The sequence below is a fragment of the Notolabrus celidotus genome, chromosome 24, assembly GCF_009762535.1.
Source record: "Notolabrus celidotus isolate fNotCel1 chromosome 24, fNotCel1.pri, whole genome shotgun sequence".
NCBI lineage: Eukaryota > Metazoa > Chordata > Actinopteri > Labriformes > Labridae > Notolabrus > Notolabrus celidotus.
Genome location: NC_048295.1, coordinates 5,339,445 through 5,366,684, shown reverse-complemented (window position 1 = coordinate 5,366,684; position 27,240 = coordinate 5,339,445). Strand labels below are relative to the sequence as shown.

The 27,240-nt window shown below is 42.8% G+C and overlaps 2 protein-coding genes and 1 long non-coding RNA gene across 5 annotated transcripts; 1 reads left to right on the top strand and 2 right to left on the bottom strand.

Moving 5' to 3' along the window:
- Positions 1–9: 9 nt before the first annotated feature.
- LOC117808025 (protein SON) lies at positions 10–7,327 on the bottom strand. Its single transcript, XM_034677441.1, has 20 exons — positions 7,202–7,327; positions 6,150–6,353; positions 5,233–5,267; positions 4,873–5,060; positions 4,602–4,786; positions 4,253–4,470; positions 3,787–4,069; positions 3,489–3,682; positions 3,240–3,392; positions 2,945–3,123; positions 2,729–2,863; positions 2,560–2,646; positions 2,166–2,384; positions 1,936–2,046; positions 1,698–1,814; positions 1,459–1,606; positions 1,278–1,346; positions 911–1,026; positions 724–825; positions 10–524 (listed from the first exon to the last, which is right to left on the bottom strand). The coding sequence occupies exons 1-20, from the start codon at positions 7,285–7,287 to the stop codon at positions 447–449; spliced, it is 2,907 nt and encodes a 968-aa protein (XP_034533332.1). The 5' UTR covers positions 7,288–7,327; the 3' UTR covers positions 10–446.
- A 1,761-nt stretch (positions 7,328–9,088) lies between these two features.
- Positions 9,089–27,177, bottom strand: LOC117808027 (voltage-dependent L-type calcium channel subunit beta-4-like). Of its 3 annotated transcripts, none has more exons than XM_034677442.1 (15): positions 27,102–27,177; positions 26,308–26,657; positions 24,672–24,755; positions 19,997–20,167; positions 19,741–19,863; positions 18,842–18,969; positions 17,901–17,977; positions 17,445–17,464; positions 16,807–16,887; positions 16,484–16,542; positions 15,209–15,318; positions 14,964–15,115; positions 13,975–14,070; positions 13,593–13,778; positions 9,089–13,273 (listed from the first exon to the last, which is right to left on the bottom strand). In XM_034677442.1, the coding sequence occupies exons 2-15, from the start codon at positions 26,368–26,370 to the stop codon at positions 13,010–13,012; spliced, it is 1,614 nt and encodes a 537-aa protein (XP_034533333.1). In that variant the 5' UTR covers positions 26,371–26,657; positions 27,102–27,177; the 3' UTR covers positions 9,089–13,009. The 3 variants fall into 3 exon arrangements, with proteins under 3 accessions (XP_034533333.1, XP_034533334.1, XP_034533335.1); XM_034677443.1 differs by having other exon boundaries at positions 9,089–13,270; XM_034677444.1 differs by lacking the exon at positions 17,901–17,977 and having other exon boundaries at positions 17,445–17,463.
- LOC117808028 lies at positions 15,832–16,374 on the top strand. Its single transcript, XR_004630104.1, has 4 exons — positions 15,832–15,912; positions 15,989–16,049; positions 16,127–16,191; positions 16,300–16,374. It is a non-coding gene; the product is annotated as an uncharacterized LOC117808028 (long non-coding RNA).
- Positions 27,178–27,240: the final 63 nt, after the last annotated feature.

Below are 27,240 nucleotides of genomic sequence, written 5' to 3'. Positions count from 1 at the left end.
CATATTACATAACATAAATATACTCTTTATTTCTGTTTACACGTGTAAGTTAGTTCCATAAAGTCGAGCAGCCTCTCAGAGAGAAACACTTTGTTAAAACGAGGCCACAAATGTAACGTCAGGACCAAAACACATCCAAGAACATCTCTGAATAAATGCTACCATATCTTACATACATACATACTTACACACATGCCAACTCTAACACCATGGGGACTCCCTGCAGCCCGGCAGAACAACTTCACCAACATGTCCTCAACGTTAACTTAAAGGAGGAGGTGACACTGACTGAGGGTAGAAAACCTGCAGAATCTGAAGAGTCCTCCGTGTAAACTTTCTGGTTTGTGATGGACCGTTTATTCAACAGGGTTAACGTCACAGTCCGACAGGTTTAAATGAAGTCACAAATGAAGTTTAAAGAATCCGTCAGTCTGATGTTTGTGAGTTTATGTAGAAAATAAAGGTCCAGTAGAAGCAGCAGTGAAAACAGGGCCGGTGTAAAGTCCAGGTCCATCGACGGGTACCTGAAAACACACAGAGACACGTTTTAAATCTCTTTTTACAGAAATGATCCAAACCTTCAATAAACGTTTTAAAAATGAGACTTTTAAGACTCAAAGACTGATGCATATCTTGCAAATCTGCACCCCAGATTTCACCCCGCCCCATTTTCCATTCCTTAGACTTTTCAAAGATCAGTGTGAGCCCTGTCTTTAAAGTTACCTCTCCCAGAGCCTGCAGGGCGACCGTAGCAGCCATGGCCTTGGCGTGCTTCTTGTTCGGACTGGCTGTTTGAGGCTGGTAGTCCACACCATTCACTGTGACCTGGAGACAAAATGACGAGAGGGCAGATGATCAAAAAAACAAGTTTCAGGAAATCTCAAGAAGTCACAGAATAAATTTGACGCACCTTGAAGAGGAAGTTCTTGCGATGATCAGGACCACTGTGATGAACCATGACGAAGTCCGGTTGCATTATCCGCCTCTTGTTGCACAATTCAATGAGAGCGGACACCGGGTGCTTCCCTGATGAGGAGAGGAGACGTCAAGGAGAAGCTAATTCACTCTCAGAAATGTAAAGTGCACGAACAAGCTGCAGATTTCAGGTTATTTGAGCTCAGTAAGCTCTGTGTTTGGATCTGTGTCAATGCATGCATTACACCAAGGCTCCCTGAAAGAGTCCCAAGATCCCTGAGGAGCATATACTCCTCTATATAAAAGAGACGACCCTGAGGTTAAAGGTCAACGTTCATGGTGTGCCTGTGGTTGTAAGTTACCCATTAAATCCTTGGTCACCACAAGTCCTCCCGTCTGCTTCTGAGGCTTCTCTCCTTCAGCAACCAGTCCTGAAACACAGAAAGAATCATCACTATGACCTCCATCATGAACATCTGAAAGGGATGTTATTGTATTTAATTTTTTATATCTTATTATTATCAGGGCTCTGTGGTTTCACACCTTTGCGGTCGACCTTGAAGTCGATAATGATCGGCTCCACTGTTCCCTCCCGGTTCCTCCCGAGGCCCTCTCCAGTCCTCCAGCCCATCTTCCTCATCAGGAACTCCCCGACTCCTCCTGAAACCGGAGCGGCTCTGAGGAACTGGTCCTGACGCAGACACAGAGAGACGCGGCTGTTAGTAGTGAACACTTCTTTTTCTTTTCTGTGCATATCTCATTCAGGTGTGCGTGTGTCTTACCTTCTTGAGCCACGCCTGCGGTCCGCTGGTGGACAGCTCCTCTGAGGTGAGGACCTGAGCTCCGGTTGAGCCAGTGAAGAGACCAGGGACCGTGTTGGACTGAGCCCACATGTCCACCTATCATGAAACATGAGATTCATCAGATGAAAACTTCCTTGGACCTGTTTCAATCATGAATAAATACCATAAAACTTTTAAATCAGGTCACAGTAAGATGTTAAATATTCGTGCATCATACCTGCTCTTGCGCCCGGCTGAGCATGCAGATGGCGCTGACATCATACGGGTTCTCTGCCAATCGCCTTTGAGCTTTAATTCTCTCTGTCACAGCTTGAGAAATATCTACCGGCTACAAAGAGAGAGCAAGAGAGGAAGAAAGAGCTTAATTTTAATTTTTCAAACATAAAGTGAACACACAAACATGTCTGATACACTCATTCATGTGAAGTACACCCTCATCTCTCTGACCTGCAGCGGTGGCTCAGGAAACACGCTGTCACTATCCAGCACGAACGCCGGCTGCTCCTCGACCTCAGGTAACCTCGCCGCCACCACCGTCACCGTTTCACCTGCGGATGAGGTGGGTGTTGCTATGGGAACTGGAGCCTTTCTGGAGACGGCAGCAGGTTTTTCTGTGGACTTGTCCACAGGAACCCACTCTCCGTACGCACCCAGAGTCTCCCCCTCCTGGACGAAAGAGCACAGTACAAGACAATGAACTGAAATGTGATACTTTAATTTTCTGTGATACTTTTTTCCAGCTATTAGTCTTTAACATATCTTTTTTAATTGTAAAGAAAAAGAGAAATCTGCACATTTTCCCATGTTAACATAAAGTACATCTAAGTCTTCATATTCTGACCTTCTTGCGGTGTTGGCATCCTGACGACACAGGAAACTCTTTAGCCATGCCGGCGTCACTCCGCACCGCAGGACGAACCGTCGTGTTCTGAAGGGAGAGAGGAGTTTATTATTCTCTTATAGGAGCTTCATCATTCAACAACAAAGTGATCTCAATGTGTGAACTCTACATTGATGCTGAAGCTGATGGCTTTCTGCTCTCGTAGAGCCGTCGCCCCAAAAGGTTTCCCGTCATCCTCTTCGTCAGACACATGAGGCAACGCCACGGGCAGCTCTCCTTTGCTGTCCACGATCATCTTACATTTCTATAAAAACACACACACGAACATCAATCTCCAAACTCATCACTGTGTTTAAGATGTTAAACACAAGCTCAAAGTCCTCACATCAGTGTACTCCTTGATGCTGATGCTGTTGGCCTGCTTCGCCACTTTCCGTTTCACCTCCTCCAGAACGGACATGTTGGGCTGGGAGGGAACGGGAGGAGGTTTGTTGGTGATGGAGGGCAGCGGGGGGAGAAGGAACGACAGAGCGCCCATGTTTGATAAGGCGGCTGTCATGGTGGCTGTGGGGAAGACGGAGAAGCAGAAAACATAGGATTTGGATCTCTGAATCTCGGTGGGATAAACAGGCCGAGCTGAAAATGTATTTTAAAGAAAGGAAACAAGAGTTAAATCCTACCAGCGGTCATGCTCGCCATGGCAGCATTCATGGCCATGCTAGGCAGAGCGAGAGGAAGCATGTTGGTCCTGAGGCTGGCGGGGATCGGCATCCCTGCTTTGGCACACATGGCAGCCGCGTTGGCCTTGGCGATTTCCAATAACTGCTCCTTATCTGCGGAAACACCAGGAGGGGACATGAATAAATAAACAAAGTGAGCGCTGATGGTTTGGACAAACGAGGGATTGGGGCGACGTCAACTTTTCTGACCCAGCTCACTGATGCGCTGCGGGCTCTCGCTCGTGTCGCAGTGCTTCCTGTTCGGGGATCGGTTTTTCCGGAGGATGAGGACGGGGGAGTGGCTCGGCTCTCGTTTCCAGCGGTCTCTCTGGCTGTACGTGGCTCTCTTTTGACCGCGGGATGCTGACCGAGAGCGGGACCTGCGTGACCTCCGACCCCGTGACCTGCACAGACAAACAAAAGCTTCCGTTGGTTCTCTCTTTGATCTGTGATAAACATCCTGATGGAATAACACGAGGATCAGGCGCTCATGCAGTCGTGACTCTACCTGGAGCGTGACCTCCTCTTCTTAGACGGACTCCTGGATCTGGATCTGGACTTGGACCCTCTCCTGTGGCTCCGACTCGGTGACTTCGACTTCTTCTGCTTCTTCGACGACTTTCCTTCTTTCCTCTTCTGAGGGGACTTTGACGGTTTCCTCTTCTTCTTCTCTGGAGATTTAGCAGCAGCGGTGCATTCTGTGGCTGTAACCTGAAGGGGGCGGGGCTCTGTGCTCTGGTCAGGGAGGACGGGAATGGACTGGATCAGCGCAGACTCTAATGCACCCGAACCTGGAGGTTTAGAGTCAGAAAACAAAATGCATGGCGGTCATTTGTAAAGGAATAATCTGCCATGACAGATCTTTCTTTTGGTGTGTTGTATGTTTGATTTCATGACTCAAATGATGCTGTGAGTCTATTCATCGTCCGGTCAAATAAATCTGAATTTAAGTGGTAAACTGGTTCAATACCAACCTTGTTCTTGTGTCAGAGCCTCTGCTGCTTCGTCTTTTATCCCAGCAGGTCTTTGACTCCTCTCAGAGCTCGGCAGCTCCGTCCTTGACTCTGTCCCCTCCTCTAGTTTGATGTTTTCTCGCGGAGAGCTGGAGGCCAGCAGAGGCAGCTGGAGGACTTCTAAATGAGCCTGTGTGGACTGTTTGGAGTCGTCCAAAGCTTCCCTCTTCTCGGGAGACCTAATGAAACACATGAACCAGATCACAGAGAGGAGGATGAAGCACCACGTAAACCGTTACAAAACAATGTCGCCTTTAAACAAGTGGAAGAAAGTCACAGTGAATCTATGCTGTCGAGGTTTCGTTCCTACCTGGACTGAGTCCTGTGTCGCTTCGAGCTACATGACGAGCGAGACCGAGATCTCCTGGAGGGAGAGCTAGACCTCCTCCTCTCTGAGAGGGAATGTGAACGAGAGCGGGAATGTGAGTGTGAACGAGAGCGGTGACTCCTCCTGTCGTGTTGATCTTCGTCTCCTCTTCCTTTACTGGAGCTGTCCTGTTACAAGCAGCAACAAACACACCGTCAACACGATCCAGACGATCCATCACATGAGGACTTATTCATGAAGACTGTGTTCTTACCTGTTTGGGGATGATATCAGGCAGCTCCACACGTAGAGATAACTTCTGACCTCCTTTACTCTCCCTCTGCTTGGACTCAGAGTCCGAATCAGATGAGTTCTCTTCATCCTTCCGCCTCCTCTTCTTCTTCTTCCTCTTTCCTGTAGAGTGTCGTTTGTGGCTCCTGGACTTCTTCTCGTTCTCCTCACCTGCGCAGGAAAGCGCACAGATCAAAAGTCCCTTACTGGAGCTTTAATACGACTACTGTAACATTTTTGCACAACAGATGGTCACTGTGTCACTGTCCTAACGGGATCACACTTATATCGGCAGAGTATCCGTAAACAAACATACAAAGAACAACACGAAGAGTCATCCTACCTCGCTCCTTACGCCCATCTGTTGGTGTTCTTCTTCTATGAAAACACAAAACTTGAGTTAGACACATTTAAGAATTAAAGACACAATAACATTAAGATTAAAGAAACTTAACCGCCATACTTTGTTTTGTAGTAAAGGACAGGGATGCAGTTCATGGAGCCTTTGTATCTTTTTAATCTTCATCAAAATGAAGATACAGTACGCATAGCATTAGATTTCATGTATATATGTGTGTGTTTGTGTATGTGTGTGTGTGTGTTCTGGTTTAACTTGATGTGTGTGTTCTGCACCTGCTGTTTGTGTAAACTTTGCTTACCTCTATGTGAGGTTCTGACTCGGTGGTGCTTTATTCAACCTGCTGCAGTGTCTTTGTGCTCTGCTGGTTTATGGCAGGAAGGCAATGCTGTTGTATGCACCTTCTGTAAAAGGGGAATTCAGGATACACACCTTTTTGTTGAAAAGTAAGACGTTTTTTAGTCTAACCAAGAAAGAGACGTTACGCCGAGTCGTTCAAAGTCACCATAGTCCTCTGAGTAAAACAGTCACTTCTCCTTGCAGGAGTTTGACGTCTTTTTCTGCTTTGATTGGTTTTTATTTTTGAGTTGTGGCGAGTGTAATAAACCCTGCAAGATGGAGTGACTGTGTTTTGTTCAGTGGAGTCTGGTGGACTTTGAGAAACTGGTGCAGCAGCTGTTCCTGGGTTCAAAAAGCATCTTACTAATCAAACAATCTACTGAAGAGATCCCAAAGGGGGCTCAGGGTTAAAATCACCAAACCCTCCTTTAATAGAGAATGCATACAACAACATTGATCTGGACAGTCTTTCTACCATTAACCATTAGTCATCATTCATTAATAAGGACGCGTATCAAGCATATATTAGAACACACTTTCATTCAGCAGTAATAAACGCTCACCTTGATTTTTTGGTACCTTCCTCCCCCGACTCTGAGCTGCTCTCCTTCTCTCTGTTCCTCTTCTTCTTCTTACTTTTGTGTTTTTTGTGTTTCTTGTGTTTCTTGTGTGAGCTGCTGACCCGAGGGGATTCCTCTTTGTCCTTCCCCGGCAGAGCGACTTTCTCTGCTGCGACTGTTTCACGGCTGGTGACCTCTCCGTCAGCGCTGATGGAGACACAGAGGGCAGAAAAAGAGATGCATCAAACACAGATATGTCTCTGTAGTGGAAGTCACTGCATTAATAACAGACATGACTCTGTAGTGGAAGACACTGCATTAAAAACAGACATGACTCTGGAGTGGAAGTCACTGCATTAAAAACAGACATGACTCTATAGTGGAAGTCACTGCATTAAAAACAGACATGACTCTGTAGTAGAAGTCACTGCATTAATAACAGATATGACTCTTTAGTGGAAGACACTGCATCCACAAATGCAGGGTCAAACTGAACCATGCAAAGAGGAAAACATATATTAACATGATTCTGAATCACCAGAGACTTCTCTGGACCTGAGCCCGTTTAAGATGGACTGAGGGGAAGTGGAAACTGTCCTGTAATCTGACGGATCTCCTCTGAAATCATGGACGCTATGTCTTCTGATCTAAAGAGGACAAGGACCACCCGGCTTGTTATCAGCACATCTACAGTGTACACCCTTGCAGGTTTAGAATGCTCCCCAAGAGGGATTTACACCCTTAATATTCAAAGCTGCGCATACACACTGTATAATTAACTGATTACAACTATTTTAACACGGTTGAGCACATTTAGTACAAACAAACCTGACTGAGCAGCAAAATATTTCCCAAAACATCTCTAAAGACATGAAATCACAGTTATATTGTCTATTATGAAGCTGTTTTGATGGAGCTAACCCTAGCTTCTGTGTTAATAAAGCTAACCGGCCGCTAAAGCTCAAAAACTGAACCGTTACTTTAGTTTAATTCTCCAGCTACAACATTTTACTTCCCGGACACTGACAACAAGTATACCAGCTTTAGTGACATACTGTTTTTCTTCATGGTTCTGGTCTTCAATTTCTCTTATTTTATTCAGAATAAAATCTTGGAAAATTTGCTCCAAGTCGGCCGCCATTTTTCTTCTGTGCACTCTGTTATAGGTCCGGGTAGGAACCGAATCGAATTCCGCTGGGTTCCGGTTTTCCGTTTTTATTAAAATGTCACTTATTTTAAAGTTTTTTTTTACTTTTGTTGAAGTGAATCCCCCTAATTATTTATTCATTTTATTTTTTATTTAAAAGGACCATGCATATTAATTAACATTTTTGTAAATATGGCAGAGTTAGCCAAAAGGTTAGTTTACATCCATAGTCCCTTTCCAGAAGTTAAAAAGGCTCCCCAAAAAGATCAATATCAAACCAAAAATTAAATAAAGTAAAAAAAAAAAGGGAGAGGAGAAACCAAAACACCCCCCCAAAAAAGAAACCTTAAATCTAGAAGTTTAATCTAAACTGCTGATTTTAAAAACTATTCAAAAAAGTATAAATCCATCCCTGATAATCAATTAGCTGTGATAGGTTGGAGTTTGTGTAATAACAAAACTTTGAGGCTTTTATTTTGAAATATGTTAAGATTGTCAATGCATGAGCCAAATTTAATGCATTGAAGGTTAACTCATCCAAAACCGAGCTTCCTTGGAGGTTTCTAGACATGTTTTTGTCTTGAAATAAATCTTTCTTATTTAAATATGTGCATTTAAAGACTAAGTGCTAAATTATTCAGGATATTAAGGCTGAATATTGCAGTGAATTATTCACTTTCGTGTCTAGATGTGCAGAATATGCTAAAATAATCAATAGTTTTTGAAAATGTGAGCTTAAAATGTTGAATAAAGGTAAAGGGAAACTTACCTTATTGTCTTTATTTGATTGGGATAATAGTGTAGTTCCAATTCTAGGGTCTGATTGTGTTATGTGCTTCTGTTAGAGTGCTGTAAAGGCCTCAGGATTTAAACTCTGCAGCACAGGGACATCTAGTGGTTTGGTTTGGAACCACCAGACAAGAGCCTGAACACCTCTCCTGTTTTATTTTGCACTGTATGTGTGCAATAGAGGTTAAAACACATTCTTTTTTATTATATTATTATTATGCACAGTTGAATAATATAATATAGGTGTAAATGTGTCAAAGGTGTAAACAAAATAATTCTTCTAAAAGGCAAGGGTTGAGAACTGTGACCACATTTTATTTTGTGTGTTTGTGTCCATGTTCTCTGCAGGAAGAGGGAGCTGAGCCTGAAGGCCGAGCTTCAGATCAACCAGCCGATCCACGTTCTAACCCTTCGAGTAGCGACTGATTCAGAGAGACAGAGAGAGGAGAAGAGAAGCCTTCAGGAGCTCAGATGAGAGCTGCTGTACCTTTGCATCAAAAGGAGCCAGTTGAGGTGGTTCAGACATCTGATAAGGATGCTTCCTGGGAGTAGATCTTGGGATCACCTAGCAGGAGCTGGATTGTCTAGCCACCATGACCTGACCCTGGATAAGCAGAAGAAAATGGATATCGGATGTCCACTTAGGGCACCCGTACATTTCAGATATTTAATTTGCATGATTGTTATTTATTTCTCTTTGCAGGATCGACTAATTTTAGAAAACACATGATTCATACTTATGGTCTTGACTTACATTTTCATGCTCAGGTGCAGAGTTTGGTTAATGCATGGTTAAAAAAATCCCCAACTTTCAGTCTACATCCAAACATGATACACCACAATGCATCCAAATGTGTGATCTTGCTGCAACATTTCAACCTTAGTGAGAATAAAATAAGCAGTATCACAGAAAACATCCTGAAGCCAGCTTTCCAACCGCTTTTATTCTAAAAAAGAAATGTTTGAAGTCACTTGTATCTCATCTTTAAACACAACCACCTCCACGTTCATGTATTTTTCTTTATTTCCTTCTTATAAATTAGAATGGTATATCATGCATGCAATACCGCATTAACCGCTTAGGTTGTCATCGTCCACAGAAAAGAAAAGATCAACACAAAAATCCTTTGAAGGTCCCGATGAAGCCGTTTGGAAAAGGGTGGATGTCGAAGCCACAGCATGAAGCGATGTACACAGTTTGCGGTTGCATAGTACAGTACGTGAAGTTCCTCATTTTAAAACAGCATGCCGTTTTGTATTGCACATTACTGAAACTTTGAATGCTGGACCTCGCTGTCGCTCCCACGTGGGTCGTCTTTGTCGTCTCATTTTAGCAACATGTATACAGCAAATAGCATCTCTCAAAGACATTATTTACACATATTTGATATAAAAATAATCGCCAGCAAATCATCTATTACTTCTTCTTCTACTGGAATAAATATTTGTTCTTTTGTTTTTCTTTTACAATTTAACAAAGAAAATCCTCCCTTTGAGATCTGTGATGTACGACGGAGTGTTAGGGATGAGTTAAAGGGGAAAGATTTGCAGAGTGAAGCTTTAATGAAAGAATAAAGTCACGATGTTGTGAGGCAGCTCTTCTTCAGAACAGACTCAGCTTCCTGCACAATCTTTCAAAGTTTGGTTCTTTGTGAAACTTTATTCTAGTGAGATTACGACTTTATTATCACAAGATTACGACTTAAAAGTTAAGACTTTATTCTCATGGATTACGACTTTATTCTCCAACGACTTTATTCAGGTTAGATTACCACTTTATTCTCCTAAAATTATGACTTTATTCTCGTAAGATTACGACTTTATTCTGATAAAGTTCTGATTTAAAAGTTAAGACTTTATTCTGAAATATACAACTTCATTCTGTTAGCAGTACGATTTACTCTCTTAACACCATATTCTTGTTGGCTAAAATTATGCCCTCATTTCTGAAATATCACGATTGTAACCTCCGTTTTTTTTCCTTTAAGCTGGCCCCAACACTCTGTCGTTGCATTTCCTGTTCCCATCAAGATCAAAAAATAAAATCTGGTAAACGAAAACTAAAAGAAAGCTAAGACAGTTTTTGAGTTAGTGAGTTATTTTTCCTGTTTTTATGTAATATCCACGACTCCGTAAATCCCGTCTGATTGTCTCAAGCAGCCCAGCTCAACATTGGTTGGCTTGATTCTGAATGGAAAAATGGCTCCCTGTTCAATCAACCAATGGGATTTATGCTATGGGGCAGAATGAGACAGAGAAGCGAGCTTGTAAACAGTAGCATTATGCCCTTTAACACTTTAACTTCCGTTTGCAGTCTTAAAGTTACAGTCCATAAAACAACAGCTTAAAAACAAAGAGAGTAACAGGGAATTTCAGACTTTCACATTGACTCACATTGTCGGAACAGTGTCTTAAAAACCACCTTTTTCTTTTGTGCTGTACATTTTTTCACTATTTTTTCACCTGCGTCTAAACAAAGTGATCTACCACTTTAAATCGATCCAATAAAAGCAGCTTTGCACTGCGGGGAAACTTTTTAAGAAGTAAAACCAGGCCAGAGGTTTTTACTGGGGGGTGAAAAAGAGAGCTAGTGAGGGCTTCCTGCAAAATCAGGTCAATTTAAGACATTTTGAAAGTGTGTCAGGCTGTGAAATTCTCCATGACGGTCAAATATCTGTTATATAGGACGGTATTTATGTCTACTCCCCGAAGATTTGAACACAGACTTGGTAACACGGTGTTACAGTTAAAGATGCTCCAGTTTCAGGAGGCTCCTCCACAACAACGGATGAAATAATCAAGACGATAAGCGCACATCGGACGATTCTGCACCTCAACATTTACATTCAGAGCCCATGCAGGGAGTGTCGAACTGATGACTGCGGATCAGAAGCTGAAAAGTAAAAGAAAGTGCAAAAAAAACGAACGCCTGCTCAGCTGATTTATTCCCTCAGTAATCACTAACGAGTTTCTAGTTCTGATGTTCATTTAGTAAACCACGGTCCAGTTAGAGTCACAGAGAGCAGGAAGAGGGGAGAAGTCAGGGGCAGGGCTAAGTGTTTAAACATTACAAAAATGTCTTTCCTTTCTTTTTTTTTAATGCTTAGAAGAATGCAGCTACAAAATATGGAAGACCTTTCCTTTCAAAACGCACAATTTAAAGGAGACACTTCTTATCAATTCAATGTTCAGTTTAATGAGTGAAGACTTTAAGTTTATATTTTAGAAAATGATCGTGTCTAAGAGAATTTCCCAGTCCAAAAGCTCAATAATTCAAAAAGAAGAAGCACTCTAAGCTGAACTGTGGCACATGGAAGACCAATATTCTGCATGAGAGACACATTTAAGACGTGAGAAGAAAACTGCTTTCTTTATATATCTTTCATTCAAACTCGACTTTCAGGCTGAAACTGTTTGTTATCTGGATATATTTTGAGTCTGTAATGTAAAGCTTATTAAAATGAGAACAAGCCCAACTGAAGCAGCTTCCTGTTTCCACACAAAGCACCATTCAAGTCAGGACAAACATCTGGAGGGGCGTTTATTACTGTCTGACAGTCTCTTTCTACCATTAACAAAACTCTGAATTAATAGAAGCTGCAATCATCCACTTTTTAGTCATGCAAGTGACTGAAACTCTACAAATCCTCCACAGTGACCTTCGTTTTCCATTTCAGCGTGTTGAGTTACGGTCCTCAGGGATCAGTCTGTAATTTAGGTCGTGTTTTCTTCTCTTTTCTCTCATTTTTTTAAAACAAAAGTCGCCCTGTGGTTCCACAAACATCGGCTTGAGTTCAGTCGGGTTTAAGTTAACGTTTGGAGGGAGCATGCTCTGCAGTCAGGACAACATGCCAGCGACACAGAGGGCGATGCAACCGATGCTGCCGCGTCACATTTTGAATGCTTTAAGACTCTTAAAAACACTGGAAGGAACTTTGATTTTCAGAACACCGTTTGCACCAACATCTCCACCTTTGTTTTGACGTCACGCAACCTTGATTTCAACGCTAGTGTACGCAGATGTTCGATCAAACTAAAAATGTGTTCAGGCCAAAAAACAAACAAACACAACATCTCAAAACTCTCACAGCAATTTAAAATAATGTTTCCTTTTGTTTTCTCTTCTGTCTGACAGACTCTCGAACTCTCTAAGTGCTCGCTGCGAGAACAGAAGCCGTATTGCCTTCTCTTAACTGATCCCAGCACCATCACAGTCAGTCCGCGCTCATGACGGTGAGGGTCAAATTAAATCCTAAAGCGATGCTACAGAAAAGCTGGCCGTGCTCAAAAGGTGACTCAAAACAAAGCAGGAATAGTTTGGGAATGTGAAGCACCAGTTTTCAAAACTAGCAGCCAGATTTCTTCTGCACACAAACCCCTTTACGACCTCCGTATCTACACCTCCTCTTGGTCGGAGAATCCAGGATGCTAGGTACAAAATATCAATGATGCGGATTGATCATCTATCAGCATGCAATAAGCTAAATGTTGAGAGGATTTATACATGGCCCGGGCAGCCTGCAGCAGTCTGTGTGCAGTGGACTTCCCTTCCAACCTGGTGCGATGTTCCAGGCACAAAAAAGCCTGTCGTACACCATCACCACCTGTACGCTAGACATGATTAGCACAGTCCGCACTGCACATCTGCTGAGTTTTTTCAACGCTTTACAATCCCAAAAGGTCCCAGAAACTGAAATTTTAAGGAGTGGCGTGAGTAAATGTTGGCATCCTGAACCTCTCGAATACCCACGCCGTTGAATGGAAGAGCCTAATTTAAACCAAATCATGGTTTCGTTGGACTTTTAAAGATAAAAACAGCAAACAAAACAATAAAAGGTACAATTTGGGACCACCTTGGCTCTGTTGCAGCGTTTATTCTGGGGGGGAGTCGGGTTTGTTTTGGCCCCGAGTGGTGGGAGAATAGGGCTCAGAGCCGGTGCCGGGAGTCATGGCTGTAGCTGCCCGGAGAGCTGCGGTTGCGGTGTGGCTTGTATGCATCCTGATAGGGGTCCTGGTAGTCCTGGTAGGGGTCCTGCTGCTCTCGGCTGTGCTGCGAGCCAGAGGACATGCGGTTGCGTCCCTTGTGCGCCCGCTCGTTGTGGTAGTTCTCGTCTGACGTCATCAGGTTGCGCCGTTCGTTCGGAGTGGAGTGGTCTCCCGTGTGGTTGCTCTGTCGCATTCTTTGGCTCTGCTGAACACACGAGCACAAGAGAGGGAGAACGGTGAGACCAGAGTACGCAACCATTAAGGAGAAGCTCCAGTGTTTTGAGTTCTAGTTCTGCATATTTCATGATCAATAGGTACAAGAAATATTGCTTCTAGAGGATCTTTAAAACGGGCTGCAGCAGAATATAACTCGAACAGGGGGGACTCTCAGAGGGACCCTGGTCCTGCATGAAGACTCCCTTTGCATTTAGCTATGTGCAGATATCTCCCTCTTTTTAATAGCATCTGTTATCACCCCCCTTACAGTAGCAATATAAGCGATCCTGCGTCTGCTGGGTGCGTACCTGCAGTCCAGAGATGCTGGTGGGGTAGGGCGTGAGCGTGGTGGGGCCCAGGTTGCGTCCCAGCAGGGGGTTCAGGGGAGTGGCCATCGAGGTGTGGGTCGCCTTCCAGTAGGCCTCGAGGTATTCGGCGAGATGCTCGCAGGCGTCCTCCAGCTGGTTCTCGTCCAGGATGATGTCGAACATTTCCTGATGGCAGATGGTCGAGGGAGGAGGAGAGGGAGGAGAGGGAGATGAAATGAAATGACACAGCCTCACTGCGTGTTCCGACTGAGCCCCAGAAAACAGGCTCTCAGATTATTTGCACAATCACAGATAAAAAGGAAGCAGAGGGAACATTTGACGACTGATTTCAGACTCACAAAGATGGACAAAGATCACTTACTGGAGGACACTGGGCCAGTTTGTCAGCCGCCACCAGCTGCACATTCAGGTGTTTGCTCTGGGACTTCCCTCTGGACTTCACGAGCCTCTGCAGGACCTGAGAGAGAACGAGACGCTCTTTAACAGACTTCATAAAGAGAAAACAGATAACTATCTCTGTGACGCAGAACCCGGGATGTTATTGTGCATCCTTTCTGCTGGTTTTCACATGAAAGTCTTAAGTTCATGTCAACCTGTATGATTGTACCTGTAGCAGCAACATTCAGCGTCACTGTGATGTCAGTAACTGCAGCCATGTCTCTCTTAGTGCAGGTTGGTGAGGTAAACCCTGATCGAGAGCCTGCACACTGCGTTTGAAGGTATTGTGTAGCATGACTGTTCTGCAGGATGCATGGTCAGGTTTTGCTGGTTTTCAGTTTTGAAAAGCGGAAGTAAACAACGGCTGTCTCGTGCACACCGCTCATGTTCTCATCCATGAGCTTCAAACTGATTTACCTCAAATATGAGTACTTCGTCTTCTTTGAGCACTCGAGACACAAAGTATATTTAGTACTTCTAAATCACTGTCTCATATATTTAATCAATAAAGTAAGCATGTTGCATGCTTGGAGGGTTTGGTGTAAAACAAACGTGAGAGTCCCCTCATGAGGATGTGACTCACTTTAAAATGTGCACCTGTGGAATCAGAGGTTTAAGACTAATCTGGAAGAAGTGCAGCAAACGTACTCTTCCATGCAAAGGTGACACTTTGTTAAAAACCTTGCATGAAGGTGAGAGGCTTCAGAGTTCTATATTCATGCTGCTTTTTAAAGGGAGCATTGTGACTCCTCTGTGGAGGGTGAATAAGAACCTTGCAGTTACCTTTAGCATGTCTTTGTTCTCCAAGCTGTGGACGTTATTTTGCAGGATTAATTCTTTAAATGCAAACTTCTGTTCACATTTAGAGGAAAACTGTTAATCGGCTCGCTACAGAGAGTTAGTATTTGTTACCTTTGGCGAGGACACTTTAACGTGAACGATGATGGGCGCCAGCGAGGTTTTCAGGAGCTGCGCCGGGTGGTTGATAGTGTCGGCGTCCAGCACCACGAGCTGCAGGGAGCGAGCCAACTCAAAGATCCTCTCAATCTCGCTCTGAACCTCGGCTGAGGAGAAACAAACAAACACGCGACACATGATGCAAACACACAATTCAGACTCGAGTCGGTGTGATGTAAACAGAGGCGCGACATTCTTACCTAAGCTGGAGCGAGTGTTGGATCGTTCAATGATGGCTCTCTTGCTCGGGTTGTTGAGGACAGACCTCTTTGCTAAAGATATATCTGCTGTGACGCGTGTGATAGATATCCTGGGAGAAAATGAAAGAGAAGAAACATTTTTAAGTGAAAAAATCCTCCGTTTGAAGCTCTGATGTGCAGAGAAACATTATGATGAGGAAGAAAAATATAAAGGTCAGCTACTCCTACTACCGACTACTCCATTTTGGGTTTACTGATGGTTGGCCTGTGTGTCTTTTTGCATAATAGTATGCCTGCACCATAATATATCACTTTCTTTATAACATCTGCTGCCTAAAGAGAGTTTCTGCTGCAAATCAGTCAATTCCTGCAAGATTTGTGAGTGATTTGTGTTCAAGTTTCAAGTTTCAGGCATGTAACTTTATTTCTGTCCTCTAAAAGTGCAGCATCCGGGTGCATTACTGCTGCTTAAATCTAAAAATATGCCATTTTGCAAGCTCATTTCTCAATGCAGGTGTAGTGAGAGCAGTGGTTCTAGTCTTTGTTTTTCACTGTTGGTCTTGAATGCAGCCTCTTGAAAGTAGGTCAACTCCTCCCCTGGTCCGGCCCCTTAATTAACTGAACCATATATAAAGCACCTGTGGCAACATGGCTGCCTTTTGGCCTTGTCTGCTTGGTGGTTGCCACATGTTCCTTGCACTGAGGTAGGTTATGAATCAAAGCTTGTTTAAAGTCATTTTGCATTTACTTGAAACTAACAAAGTTTGATTTGTCTTGAAGGAGCCCACTGTCTGCTTGTCTGCCTCTCTGCCTCAGGTGAACTGGTGTCTGGTTTGCTAAGGTTTGTCTTTTTCAAAATTTTGAATTCATTGCTGAGATGTGGAGATGTTTTAAAGGACCAATTTTATCCCTATTTAGTATCTGTTTGTCGTGGTAAGCGCACCTGTTGGCCGTGATTCCTGTTTGCTGTGTGTTCACGAGTGGTGAGTAAGTTGCACTCTTATTTATATTGTAATACACTTTGATACATCTTCCTAAATTGACTAATTTACTTGCTTACAGCAATAACTAACCCCCCTCTCTCTTCACAGATCCTTCCAGTCTAATTAAATAAATGTACATTGTCTTTTGGAATCACGTCTGTCTTAATAAAGGTGTTAAACCTGTGTTGCCTTTGACTGATGGTGTTCAAATATTTCCTGGTGGTGTTGTCGGGTCAGTTAGATTGTTTATTATATGCCAACCCTTAGAAACCCCTCTTCAAACTGTTCTTACCTGCCATCAAATCGGTGCTTGAGGAAGTCAAACAGTGCTTTCTGCATCATGTCTGTTACCTGCAGAGAAAACATGCAAAAAAAGTGGTGCATTTATTTAATTTAAAATGTGTTTAATCATGATTATCCTGTTTAAATTAAATCTCTTTACACCTGGGACATCAGCAAAGAGCAGAAACAGAGTTTGGAGAACCATTAATCAAACCGATGCAGGAAGTTTAAACCAGAAATATTCACATATACACAACTCAGAAGAGAAGAGGTCACACATTCTTTAATTTTAGGGAACAATCAGGACTCATCGACTCTCTCTCCTCCGCTCACCTCGTAACCCTTCAGTGAGGGTCCGACCAGCACCACAGGCCTCATGGAGGGAACCACGTCATACGGGGGGATGTGCTCCGTCTGTTCACACAAACACACAATCAGCTGAGGTGGACTCGTCGACTTAAAGAGGCGAACATAATTTAATATTCACAAGCAGAGCAGAGAGCTGTGATGGAGTCAGCTGACCTGAGCTACGATCAGATGAGCTGAAGGCTGATGACTTGATGGAGAACGAAGCAAATGATGGTTTGTTATAATCTCAACACAGCTAATGCACTAACTAGCTCTGCTAGTGATAGCAGCAGAGTCTGGGATCCTGTGTTTTGCTGTGTTCAATAAATCAGGCTCAGTTTTGACTGTTTTCTGACCTGTTAAAGACTAGGAAATAAGTCTCTTCGGAGCATTCCTAGTTTGAAGTGGTGGGAACTTAAAGCATCACAATTAGACTGAAGGTTTTTATTTGGGAGCTTTAATTATTCTCAATAAGAGGATTATTTTGATTTGAAGCACTTGTTCTTTAATTTAATCCTGATAAAGCAAAGAATAAAATCAGGCAGCTGCTGGTCATCTGATGATGGAAGCAACAAAACTCCAGTGGGTGATGAATGAGTGAGTTTTACCGTCACCACACTTACCACTTTCTGTTTCTGCTTTCCTGCAGGAGGGAGAGAACACAGTGAGAGAGCCGTCAGAAGCTGCTGCGAGAAAAAACGTCACCAAAGCATCTTTTTAAAAAACATCAAAACATGCTTCAAAAAACATCAGAAAGGAAACAAAATGAAACCTATCAGGATAACCGGCATATCAAAAGTGAGAAAAGTGTTTCTATTGTCCTAAAGTTATAGTCACAAAGTCACATGAGTGCAGTTCAGGGGGGGCTCATAGTCTTCTCTGCTGTAAGCTCCAGTCTCAGAGCGCCTGCAGTCCTCAACTGGAGGAAGAGGAGGATCATGGGAAAATATACCAACAAGTCTACGCAGTGAACTTAAGCTCTATGCAGAGACACGGGAAGGCTTTATTCGGTCTACGTATGTCGGCTCTAATCTGACAGCTGGACACGAGAAGCCCCGCCCCCTGCCTGATGCTCTCACCTGCCGAGGAAATGAGGGGGCGGATAGAGGCCGAGACCTCATCCTCTACACTGGAAGAGGAGTTCCCTCCAGACTTACTGAAAGAGACAAGAGGGGATAAAGAAAGACACAAACACACCTTGGTATTAATGCGGACAATGAAAGATAAATAAATGAAGACTTTAAGACTCAAAGTAAACAATCACTGCAGAGGAAAGGTGAAACATGAAGGAAGGAAGAGTTAACATGAAGACATTTATAGATAACATCAAGGATAACCGGTCATTTTTAAGACAGCCTGCATTCCCCTCCCGTCCTTCAGCTACCGTAAACGTCTCTCCGTGTTTGTGGAGCTCGGTGACAAAAAGCCACTGAAGCCAAGCTCGTAAGAGACGCTCTGAGACTCCTGTCCTGTTAGATTAGCGTTAAACTTCCCCCGACGACGCTGGGGGGACGTGCATGTGAGCTACTGTACAAACTCCGCGTGGCTGAGACCTTCAAGACACATTACAACACAACGGGAGTACAGTACGAGGAGAGAGAGGTGATAATTACAGCCAATGAGACTGTGAAGCTGGAACCGTCTGCACGCATGGACATAATTAAACCTCCATCGATTGTGATACACTGAAAAAGTGTAAATATTTCAGTCTGTGCAATGCCAAATCACTTCCTATGTGACTTATTTTTGCAAATGCTGCTTTTAAGAGTCTAAACTAAAAGCTTGGGAGCCTCTGATGGTTTGTTACAATTTCAGAGGACCTCTGTGTTTTAATCCAGGGTCATTTACAACCCCTCAGAAGTCCTCCGATAATCCTGACCCAGTAATTTGGAACAATGCATTTTTTGGAGAAGGTCGTCGATTCACCAAGACATGAAAACTGCTCAGTCTGAGGAGATTTTTGTGTGTTGGAATCAGCTTTAGTTTTTAAACACAGAGACACAGAGTGTGTTTGACTTACCCTTGGACTCGTCCTCTCTTTTGCTCCTGCTGGAGCCGGATGTTCTCGAGCTTCAGAGGACTCGGGATGAAGCCGATTTCACAGCCCTCCTTCACTAATCGACCTATCCACCAGTCATTGTTGAACTTCTGAAGGCGATAACGCAGAGAGGGAACAAAAAACAAGGAGAAAGTGGAACATTTTTCATCAGCAGGTTCGAGTTTCACAGGTTTTTTTGTATTAAAAAGTTCTGCACACAGTTGGTGTCGTGTTCAAACCTTTAACAACAGACCTCCTGTGGGCGTGAGCGAGAAGCTGTTGTTTGCATAATCGTGTTTAAATTGATCTTAAATAAAAACTGTAAAGGCCAGGGCAGGTTTCTTTGTGCAAATAAAAGCTCAAACTTCATCATCTTTTTGTATCTTTGTCACGATTCAAATCAGATTCAACAAAAGGTGTACAAGAGGAGCAAAAGCATGCATGCATGCAGACGATATTATTTGGCATATGTTTTTAAAATTTGCTCCAAAGTAGGGGCCTTGATTTTACATGCAGGGTGATTTTGTAACAGTGTTTTACTCGTCTGCAGAGTGGAGTCAAATTAACACAAACTCACATGTCTCCACGGTGTTAGAGAAATGAGGAATATCGTATTAAAAGGAAGACGACAGCGACATTAACCGTGCTCCAAAAGGGCTCAAAGAGTGCAAGAGTCAATGCAGAGCTGGATCATGAAACTGGTTTCTAGAAATCTAGGAATACTGTCTTCAAGATTCACACGACAACAAGTGAATAAGGAGCACCAGGGCTTATTCTTTTCCACTGATCAATATGTTTGTGTGTTTGGATTCTTTTTCTCTAATTATGAGAAATGTCAACACTCTCTGACTAAAAATTTTTTCAATGGAAATATGCTTGACCTCTTTTATGTGGAGGAAATCCTTGGCGTCAAAGGAGATGGCTGTTGCTGGAACGGGAACATCTTCATCCAGAGCGCCGCAGTAGCTGACGTTTGTCCTCACAGCAAAGGCCACGGGTTTAGTCTGGAGGGTGAAAACACAAAACAAGGAATGATGACAAGTTTAACACGTCTGATGGAAGATGAGACAAAAAGCATCACATCATATTTCATCATCTCTGTGGATTTATCTGGATCAGTTCGTCCGGTTTGGCTACCTTGGCTCTCTCCAGTTGAATGGTGGCCTGCTGCTCCCTCTCCTGGCGGCTCTGTCCCGGTCCTTGGCTCTGGCTGGGGCTCTGGCTCGGGACCTGAGCCTGCACGTCCCGCTCCTCCTCCAGAGAGACATCTGAGTCTGATGGTCTGCTAGTATAGGAATCAGCTGAGCCCTGCAGACAGAGAGCGTACACAGTGGGGGTTTACTGGAGTTGTAAAGCTGCTTCTGTAAGGGGTTTTCGGGGCTTTGCGGAGACATGCTGCACCTGGGACAACAGATGTGATCGAAACACGGTATAAAACCGGAGACTCGACTCTTCCAGCTCTGCTGATGCTTCCCAAAATATCGTTATAATGCAAACTCTCCTGGGTGCCAGATTTCACCCTTTCTTTCACGTACAACAGGAAGGTAAAGCGTCATTTGGAGCAACCTATATCTGCCAAATCACGGTGACGTGTGATCATAGCACGACTAAACTTCAGTTACAGTTAATTAGCTCACGATAGGCGAGCAGACGTATGGGTGTAACGTTAACCGCCAAAACTCCTCACTGTGCCATTAATTAGAACTCAATTTTCTCGATCCATGTCACAAATTCAGCGATATTTTCAAACATATACGATATCATTTCAGCTTTTTGCAGCAAAACCAACACAGAGGTGACTTGAAATGATTTCAACATGCTTATTGGAGAAAAGGTTTGTTAAATAAAGTCATAATAAAAGAGTAGACCAACATAACTTAAAGAAAGTAGACTATATAGATGAGCAAGTGATGTCCAGCTGAGGCACCATCAGGGTTTTTTTCCTGGCTATCACTGAACCGCCTTCAGACATGCAGGCCTTGCAAAGTGAGACCTTTCTTTTTGTCTCAGAGAAGCGCTTTCCTCTGCTATGTTCATCAAGTGATCAGCCTCTAATGACGATTCAATTAAAGAAGACCACTAGACTCAAGAGGATCAATCACGCCAGTCATCACAGCTAAGCATTTTTTTTTTTTTTTAACAGGCGAGCGGTGAGGGAGGCCTGACTTCAGCAGACTCCTCTCCTGGACCGCGTTCAGTTAATCACAAAGTGCAACATTCAGGGAAATTACAAGAGTCCTGACTTTGAGGAAAGCTTGCAGGATTTCCAAGAAAGAGCAGAAAACAACCTCCCTGAATCTCTCTCATCTGGTCCTTAGATTTTACATACTTTGGAGTCTTTAATGTGCACAAAATCAGGACTGAGGTAAACCTTTTTGTCAAAAAGTAAGCTCCTTTTTCCCCAAACTAGAAAAAGAGAGTTGCTGCTCTACCACTGATGCTTTGATTAGACTTGTTTTAGTGCGACTACTGTGTTTTAAACAGCTAGTTTAGCTTCCAATGCATTATCTCTGTAATTCAAAACACACAAAAAGAACCGGACAGATCAAGGCAGAGGTAGATCAGCAACTCCCATGTCTCGTCAAGTGTGGTGGCTTTCAGGAGAGCAATGTAACGTCTGGTTTGGATTCAAATATCGCTCTTTTTCTAGGCCACCAAACTCCATTTACATAAACAGCAATTTCACCTCACAGGACAAATGAGTTGCTAATTTAAACCTTTGATTTAAATTGTTGGATGATGCATTTTAAAAAGCAATAATGAGAGCCAAATATGACAGGTGACACACAGAATAACAGAATGAATTCAACCGTTTGATGAAGAGGTAGAGCAGCAACTCCTGCCATTGGCAAAGTTATGATACTGTGGCATCATATATATGTGCTTTACAGTATCTGTCAGCTGGTGCTACCTGCACAGGCGTGGCCTCAGCAAGGTGACACATCAGTTCGACAAGTTAGAGCATCTTTTTGTTTTTAATTTCCCATCACTCCCTTGTTTGATTCAGTGTCTTCTCACGTTGCTGGAAATGAAACGCCATATTTGATGCAGCGGTAGACCAGCAACTCCTGTTTTTCATAAGGCAGAATTACTGTATCTGTCAAGGGAGTCTGGTGGCTTTAAAGCATCTTACATTAGGAGATCCTACAACGTGTATGCTTGTCACAATAAAGCTCAGAGTTCATCAATCCACCTATCTGGAGAAATGAATTCAGTGTGTGATAACTCTTGTATAATGCCGTCTGTGGAGCGCTTCGACAAATCCAGGAAAATAAGCCCTGATGATGTCACAGTGATGTCATCAGCGTCATCTCCACAGAAAGAGGGGATGAATCATTTTTAACAAAAACAATGCAAAGAGGGTGAAATGGTGAGAGAGATCTGTGGGATTTGTAGTTTTTAATTCTGGTTCTGTGGTTTAAGTTATACAACAGGACTAAAATTTAGGATGTCTTGGCCTCTGCTGCAACCTTTTTTAGTTTCATACATCTTCTTACTTTTTGTGGAAATGCACAGCTTGAGTGAGGCGAATATAAAGCACACACACTCATAATCAGGCAAACAGACAAAGTGTGAACTGGAGTAAAGCTCCTCTAACCCTCAGACACCATTTCTGAAAAATCCTTCAGTCCAACAGAAATGAGTCATCCCAACTACATTTCTGTGTGGACGCTTTCATACTGTACTGTAGCATCCCAGCTATTAACCAATGGAGTAGCTTCAGCATGTGACTCATCAACATCAAATCCACTTAATGACATCATGATGCATGTTTCTGCGATGCTACAGGACGCACGAATACAAAATACTTGTTTTTGCAGGAGTGATAAATGTGGAAATGTGACACGAGTGGCCGTGATACGAGCCCGAGGGTAGACATGGGTGATTAAATCTTTCTGTCCTCCTCTTTGAGTCACGGCTCGGTCCTTTTCAGGAGAAATGGCTCCTCAGAGGTTTGGATGTTCTTGTATCAGAAGAAATACAGAAACATTTGAGTTTATATTCAGAGAAACTGAGTGAATGTCACACGTCAGAAGCCATCTGCCTAATGTGCACCCCCGCCTTTACACACACACCAACACCCACCCACCCAACCCCCTTTCAGCCAAGCATAGCCCACGATCACGCTACACTGTACTGCTGGCCAACCCATCAAAAAGGCCTCCAAAATGTGTGTGTGTGTGCCGCCGAAACTCATACACACACATCCAAGACACTCACCGCCTCCGAGTCTTCAAATCCATGCAGGTACAAATTGTCATACATGGAGGTTTGATAATCCAACGAGCACCTCTAGAAGAACGAGGGGGGAAAAAAACGAGAGTGGAGGAGGCGGAGGAGGAAGGAGGAGGGGGCTCCGCTGAGAAAAAAAGGGATGGATGGGGGAGATGACGACAATCCCGTCTCTCCACAGCAGAGATGAATAATTCCTACAAAAAAAAAAAAAAAAAGGCTCTCCTCCTGTTGGATCACGCCTCGTCCTCCGGAGGCCTGATGGATGCAGCTTCTCCCTGATCGCACGGCGCTGCTGCTGCGCTTCTGGCTCACATTATAGGACGAGGAGGCTCTCCCTGGAGGTAACCCAACGCTGGCATTTTATCATCACACACACACACACATGTATAGGTACACACACAATGAAGCAGAGGCAGCAGCGGCGGTAGCAGCAGCAGCAGCAGCAGAGGCAGCAGATCCTTCCTCAATATCCAAGCCTGATGACAGAGCCAATGTGCAGCGAGCTGATTGGCTGGCTGGCTGTCCACTCAGCTTGGATGAGTGCGAAGAGGCAGCAAGGAAACGGGGGAGGGGGATGGAGGAGTAAAAGAGGGGAGCAGCATCCTCCATTTCCCTCTTACCTCCTGTCCTTACTCTGCCTTTTTTATCCTCTAAAGGTGCAGAGAGTGGGTGGAAAAATACGCCGGATGACGCTCTGATGTTACAGTTACACATTTGATCCATGAATTTATAAGATGGTGGTTAATTTTAAAATGGGAATCTGAGAATGATTCACATTAAAGCTGCAACATAAAGTAGAAACTAAAACAGGCATCACGTGCTTTGGTGTCCAGACAGCAAGTATTCACGTTAAAGGGATATTTAGGGATCTCAAAAATCCTTTATCCTATCATATTTTGTCTTTTTTGTTGTTTTATATAATCAGTTTCTGCAAGTTACACCCATTGACTGTGTACAAAGATGGATGACATGTCTCCACTTCCTTCCGTGGTACAAAATTGAAGGCAAATTGCCCCTCCCGCCTGCAGTGGGTTCTGACACATTGCTCATTAAGGTGCTTTTCCACTGCAGGAACTAGAGACCTTTTGAGGAACCAGGGTCTAAATTTAGCCCTGAAAACTCCCTGCTCAGAGGGGCTGATAGATTGCTCTCACCTATACTGAACCCAGTCAGCAGGGGGAGCTCCATATGTTTGGTTTTACTATCTGGGAGCTGTCATGTCGTGTGTAGTAACAGAGCTTTAAAAATAAGAGATAAACTTCCTGACTGTTCGAGGTTTTTATTCCTGCAGCCACCAGAGGTCACCTGCAGCTGCAGCACAGACGACCTGAAGGGCGTTATTTATGGTGCAGATAGGGAGCTCCTTCTTAAGTTTATCCTTGCAGAGAATGGTGGTCACAGAGTCCTCAGCGTGACTTCCTTTACCCTTAATAACATGCAGAATATTTTAACTTTAAGAGATTGAGTCTACAAACCTACCCTGGACTGACAGCACTGTTCATAATTTAGTGAAACTCTCTGTTTTTAACATATTAATCTCATTTCTTGTGTTTTGCAGTGTTTTGTGTGTTAGCACCTGTCTCAGGATGAAGCTGGTGGATGTGGTGCTTCCATCAGACCTCTTCAGTCGACTCCTCCTGGAATAAGTCCCTCGATTCACCTGGGAGGAGAAAAACAAGATCTCAACACAGTGTAAACACTTTTTATAAATAAAACACTTCTGCAGATTTAAAATAAATGCTTAAAACTGTGTGTTTCCTCTCCATCCCTCCTGACTTTCCTTCATTTTCTCTTCCTAACAGTCCAAAAATAACAGCAGAGTTCATCTCAAGGGAGCTAAATTAATTATCTGCCAGTGATTTGCCCCACTTCTGCTCAAGTCTCCAGAGTTAATGACAATGTCACCGTCAGAAAGTCAGAACCTACTTCCCTGAATTTCATAAAACAGGGCCATTAATCTGGGTCACCATCCCTCCACTGTCTCTCATTTCAAGCCAAGAGGAGCTTTGATGGATAAAGTTAGCCAAGTCTATGAATACACAGCTATTTATATCAGAATGTAGCCTTCAATTATTAATCAAGCTGAGAGAAGAGGTAGTTTCAGTTCCCTGTTAGTAAAATCTGCTACCTGAAACGTTTAAAAGGTAACCCCTGTATGGAAAAAACAATTTTAAATGTCAATGCTTCATGCACCAGCCTGCATTGACAAAAACAATCATATAACTTAGTACAGGAGTTGCTGGTCTACCTTTACCTCAACCAGGTAAGTTTCTAATCAATCAAAAAGGGCCGAATCTTAACAAAAAGATCAGACTGAGACTCTAAACCATTAACAAAAGCTTATATTAAAATAGTATTAATATTGATGATGATTTCTCTACTCAGAGGGACATGTACAAACATGTATGTGCATTTAAGACCTCAGGAATAGATCTATTTCTATAATTTCACTTATATGGTTACTTATTTTATCTGTAAATAAGAATAATTCCCGATTATCCCAAAGATACGATGTAAGATCATGTAAAAATCAATGTCAAATTATGTTAAACATACTTACAAATGATGTATCTGCCTCATAAAACACTTTGCCATATGTATATGTATAACAACAACACATGAAACAACATACACATATATTTATATATACATACGTATTTATTTATCTATGAGGCAAGTCAACACAAAAATGTGGAGTTCTTCATCTGTTAAGTTTAATTTAACTTAATTTGCTTTTTTAAAAATACTTAAATCTACTTATTATTTTAATTATTTATAAGTATTTCTTCTTTACTAATACAATAACCATTTTTGAATATCTAAAATAATTTCCTTATTCTTAATATTGGATCATTTGTGTCTATTATAATACAAAATACATTTAATGACTATATTATATTGTTTTGCAGTAAAATATAAAGTAGTAAAATAATATATAACTATGAAACAATAATAATAATATACACATGTATACATGTATAACTAGAGCTAGTACAATATTCCAAGTAGCTTCTAGCTTCCATTAAAGCATTTCTGCTTTTTGAAGTGAGTCAATTAGTCAATTAGTGAGTCAATTAGCCCATTTGAACCCTTATATTCGGTAAAAGCTGTTTAAAAACACCTGTACAGAGTAAAAGTTCAATGTTTTTAAGGATTTAATGGTTCAACTTAAACATTATTAAGTTAAAGTGACTTAAGTAAACATTCCTCACCTGAAAAATGGGCGCCTGGATGCCCTCTCCGATCTTATTTCTGATGTAGATGTGTCGGGACATTTCGGCCAGGACATCGGTCCAGAGGGCGGGCTGCTCCGGTCCAGCCCAGCGGAGGGGTTGCGGGTTCCGGGCTGCGTGCTCCAGTTTCAGCCTCTGCTGCTGTCCTCTGCTGGTCCTCCTCGAAACAGATGTTCACGCTTCTTTTCTCACTCCTGCTGTGCACGCGGGGATGCATGCACACTGCTGCCACGGCCACTCAAAAGCAGCTGCGCCTGAGTGATGGACGGACCTATTCTTTAACACCAGGAGGGGAGGGGGGGCTAAATTTAACCTGAGAGGTAGGAGGTCTGGAAGAGGAGCAAATGAACAGTTTTAGACAAGGAGAGGAATTATATTAGACTTTAAAACAAAATGAAACACTATTCTATAAAAATAAATATTGCACCATACTTTATTTCTTTTTAAATAATAATGAATGATGTATAGTGGCATACATATTGTCCCTTAAATATATATCTGTAAGGTGGCTAGTGCATTTTTACTGTACGTTTAAAGCCAGTCACACCTCTAGTTTAAAGTCTTGTTTGCGTATGCATGTCATAACAAGGTGTTTACGTCAATTTCCATCTGATTTGCAACCACTAAAAATTTCTTACAGTGTCTTTAAATAGATTGTATGTGCTAATTAAGTTTTAATGAAGTTGTAAAATGCTTTTAATGTCAATTTATGTGTAGAATTAGAAGGTAGTGTGCCATGATGTTGCTTTAAAGTCCATCACTGTCATCCTCACTTTTTTTTACCTGCATCACATCTAGTGACACAAGATGGGTGTGTTCATTTGCAACTCCTTGCACAGCTTAAGGTATCTTTCTTTTGGTTTACTTTCAATAATTTGCTGAAGTAATATTGCATGAAAAGAATCACTGTTG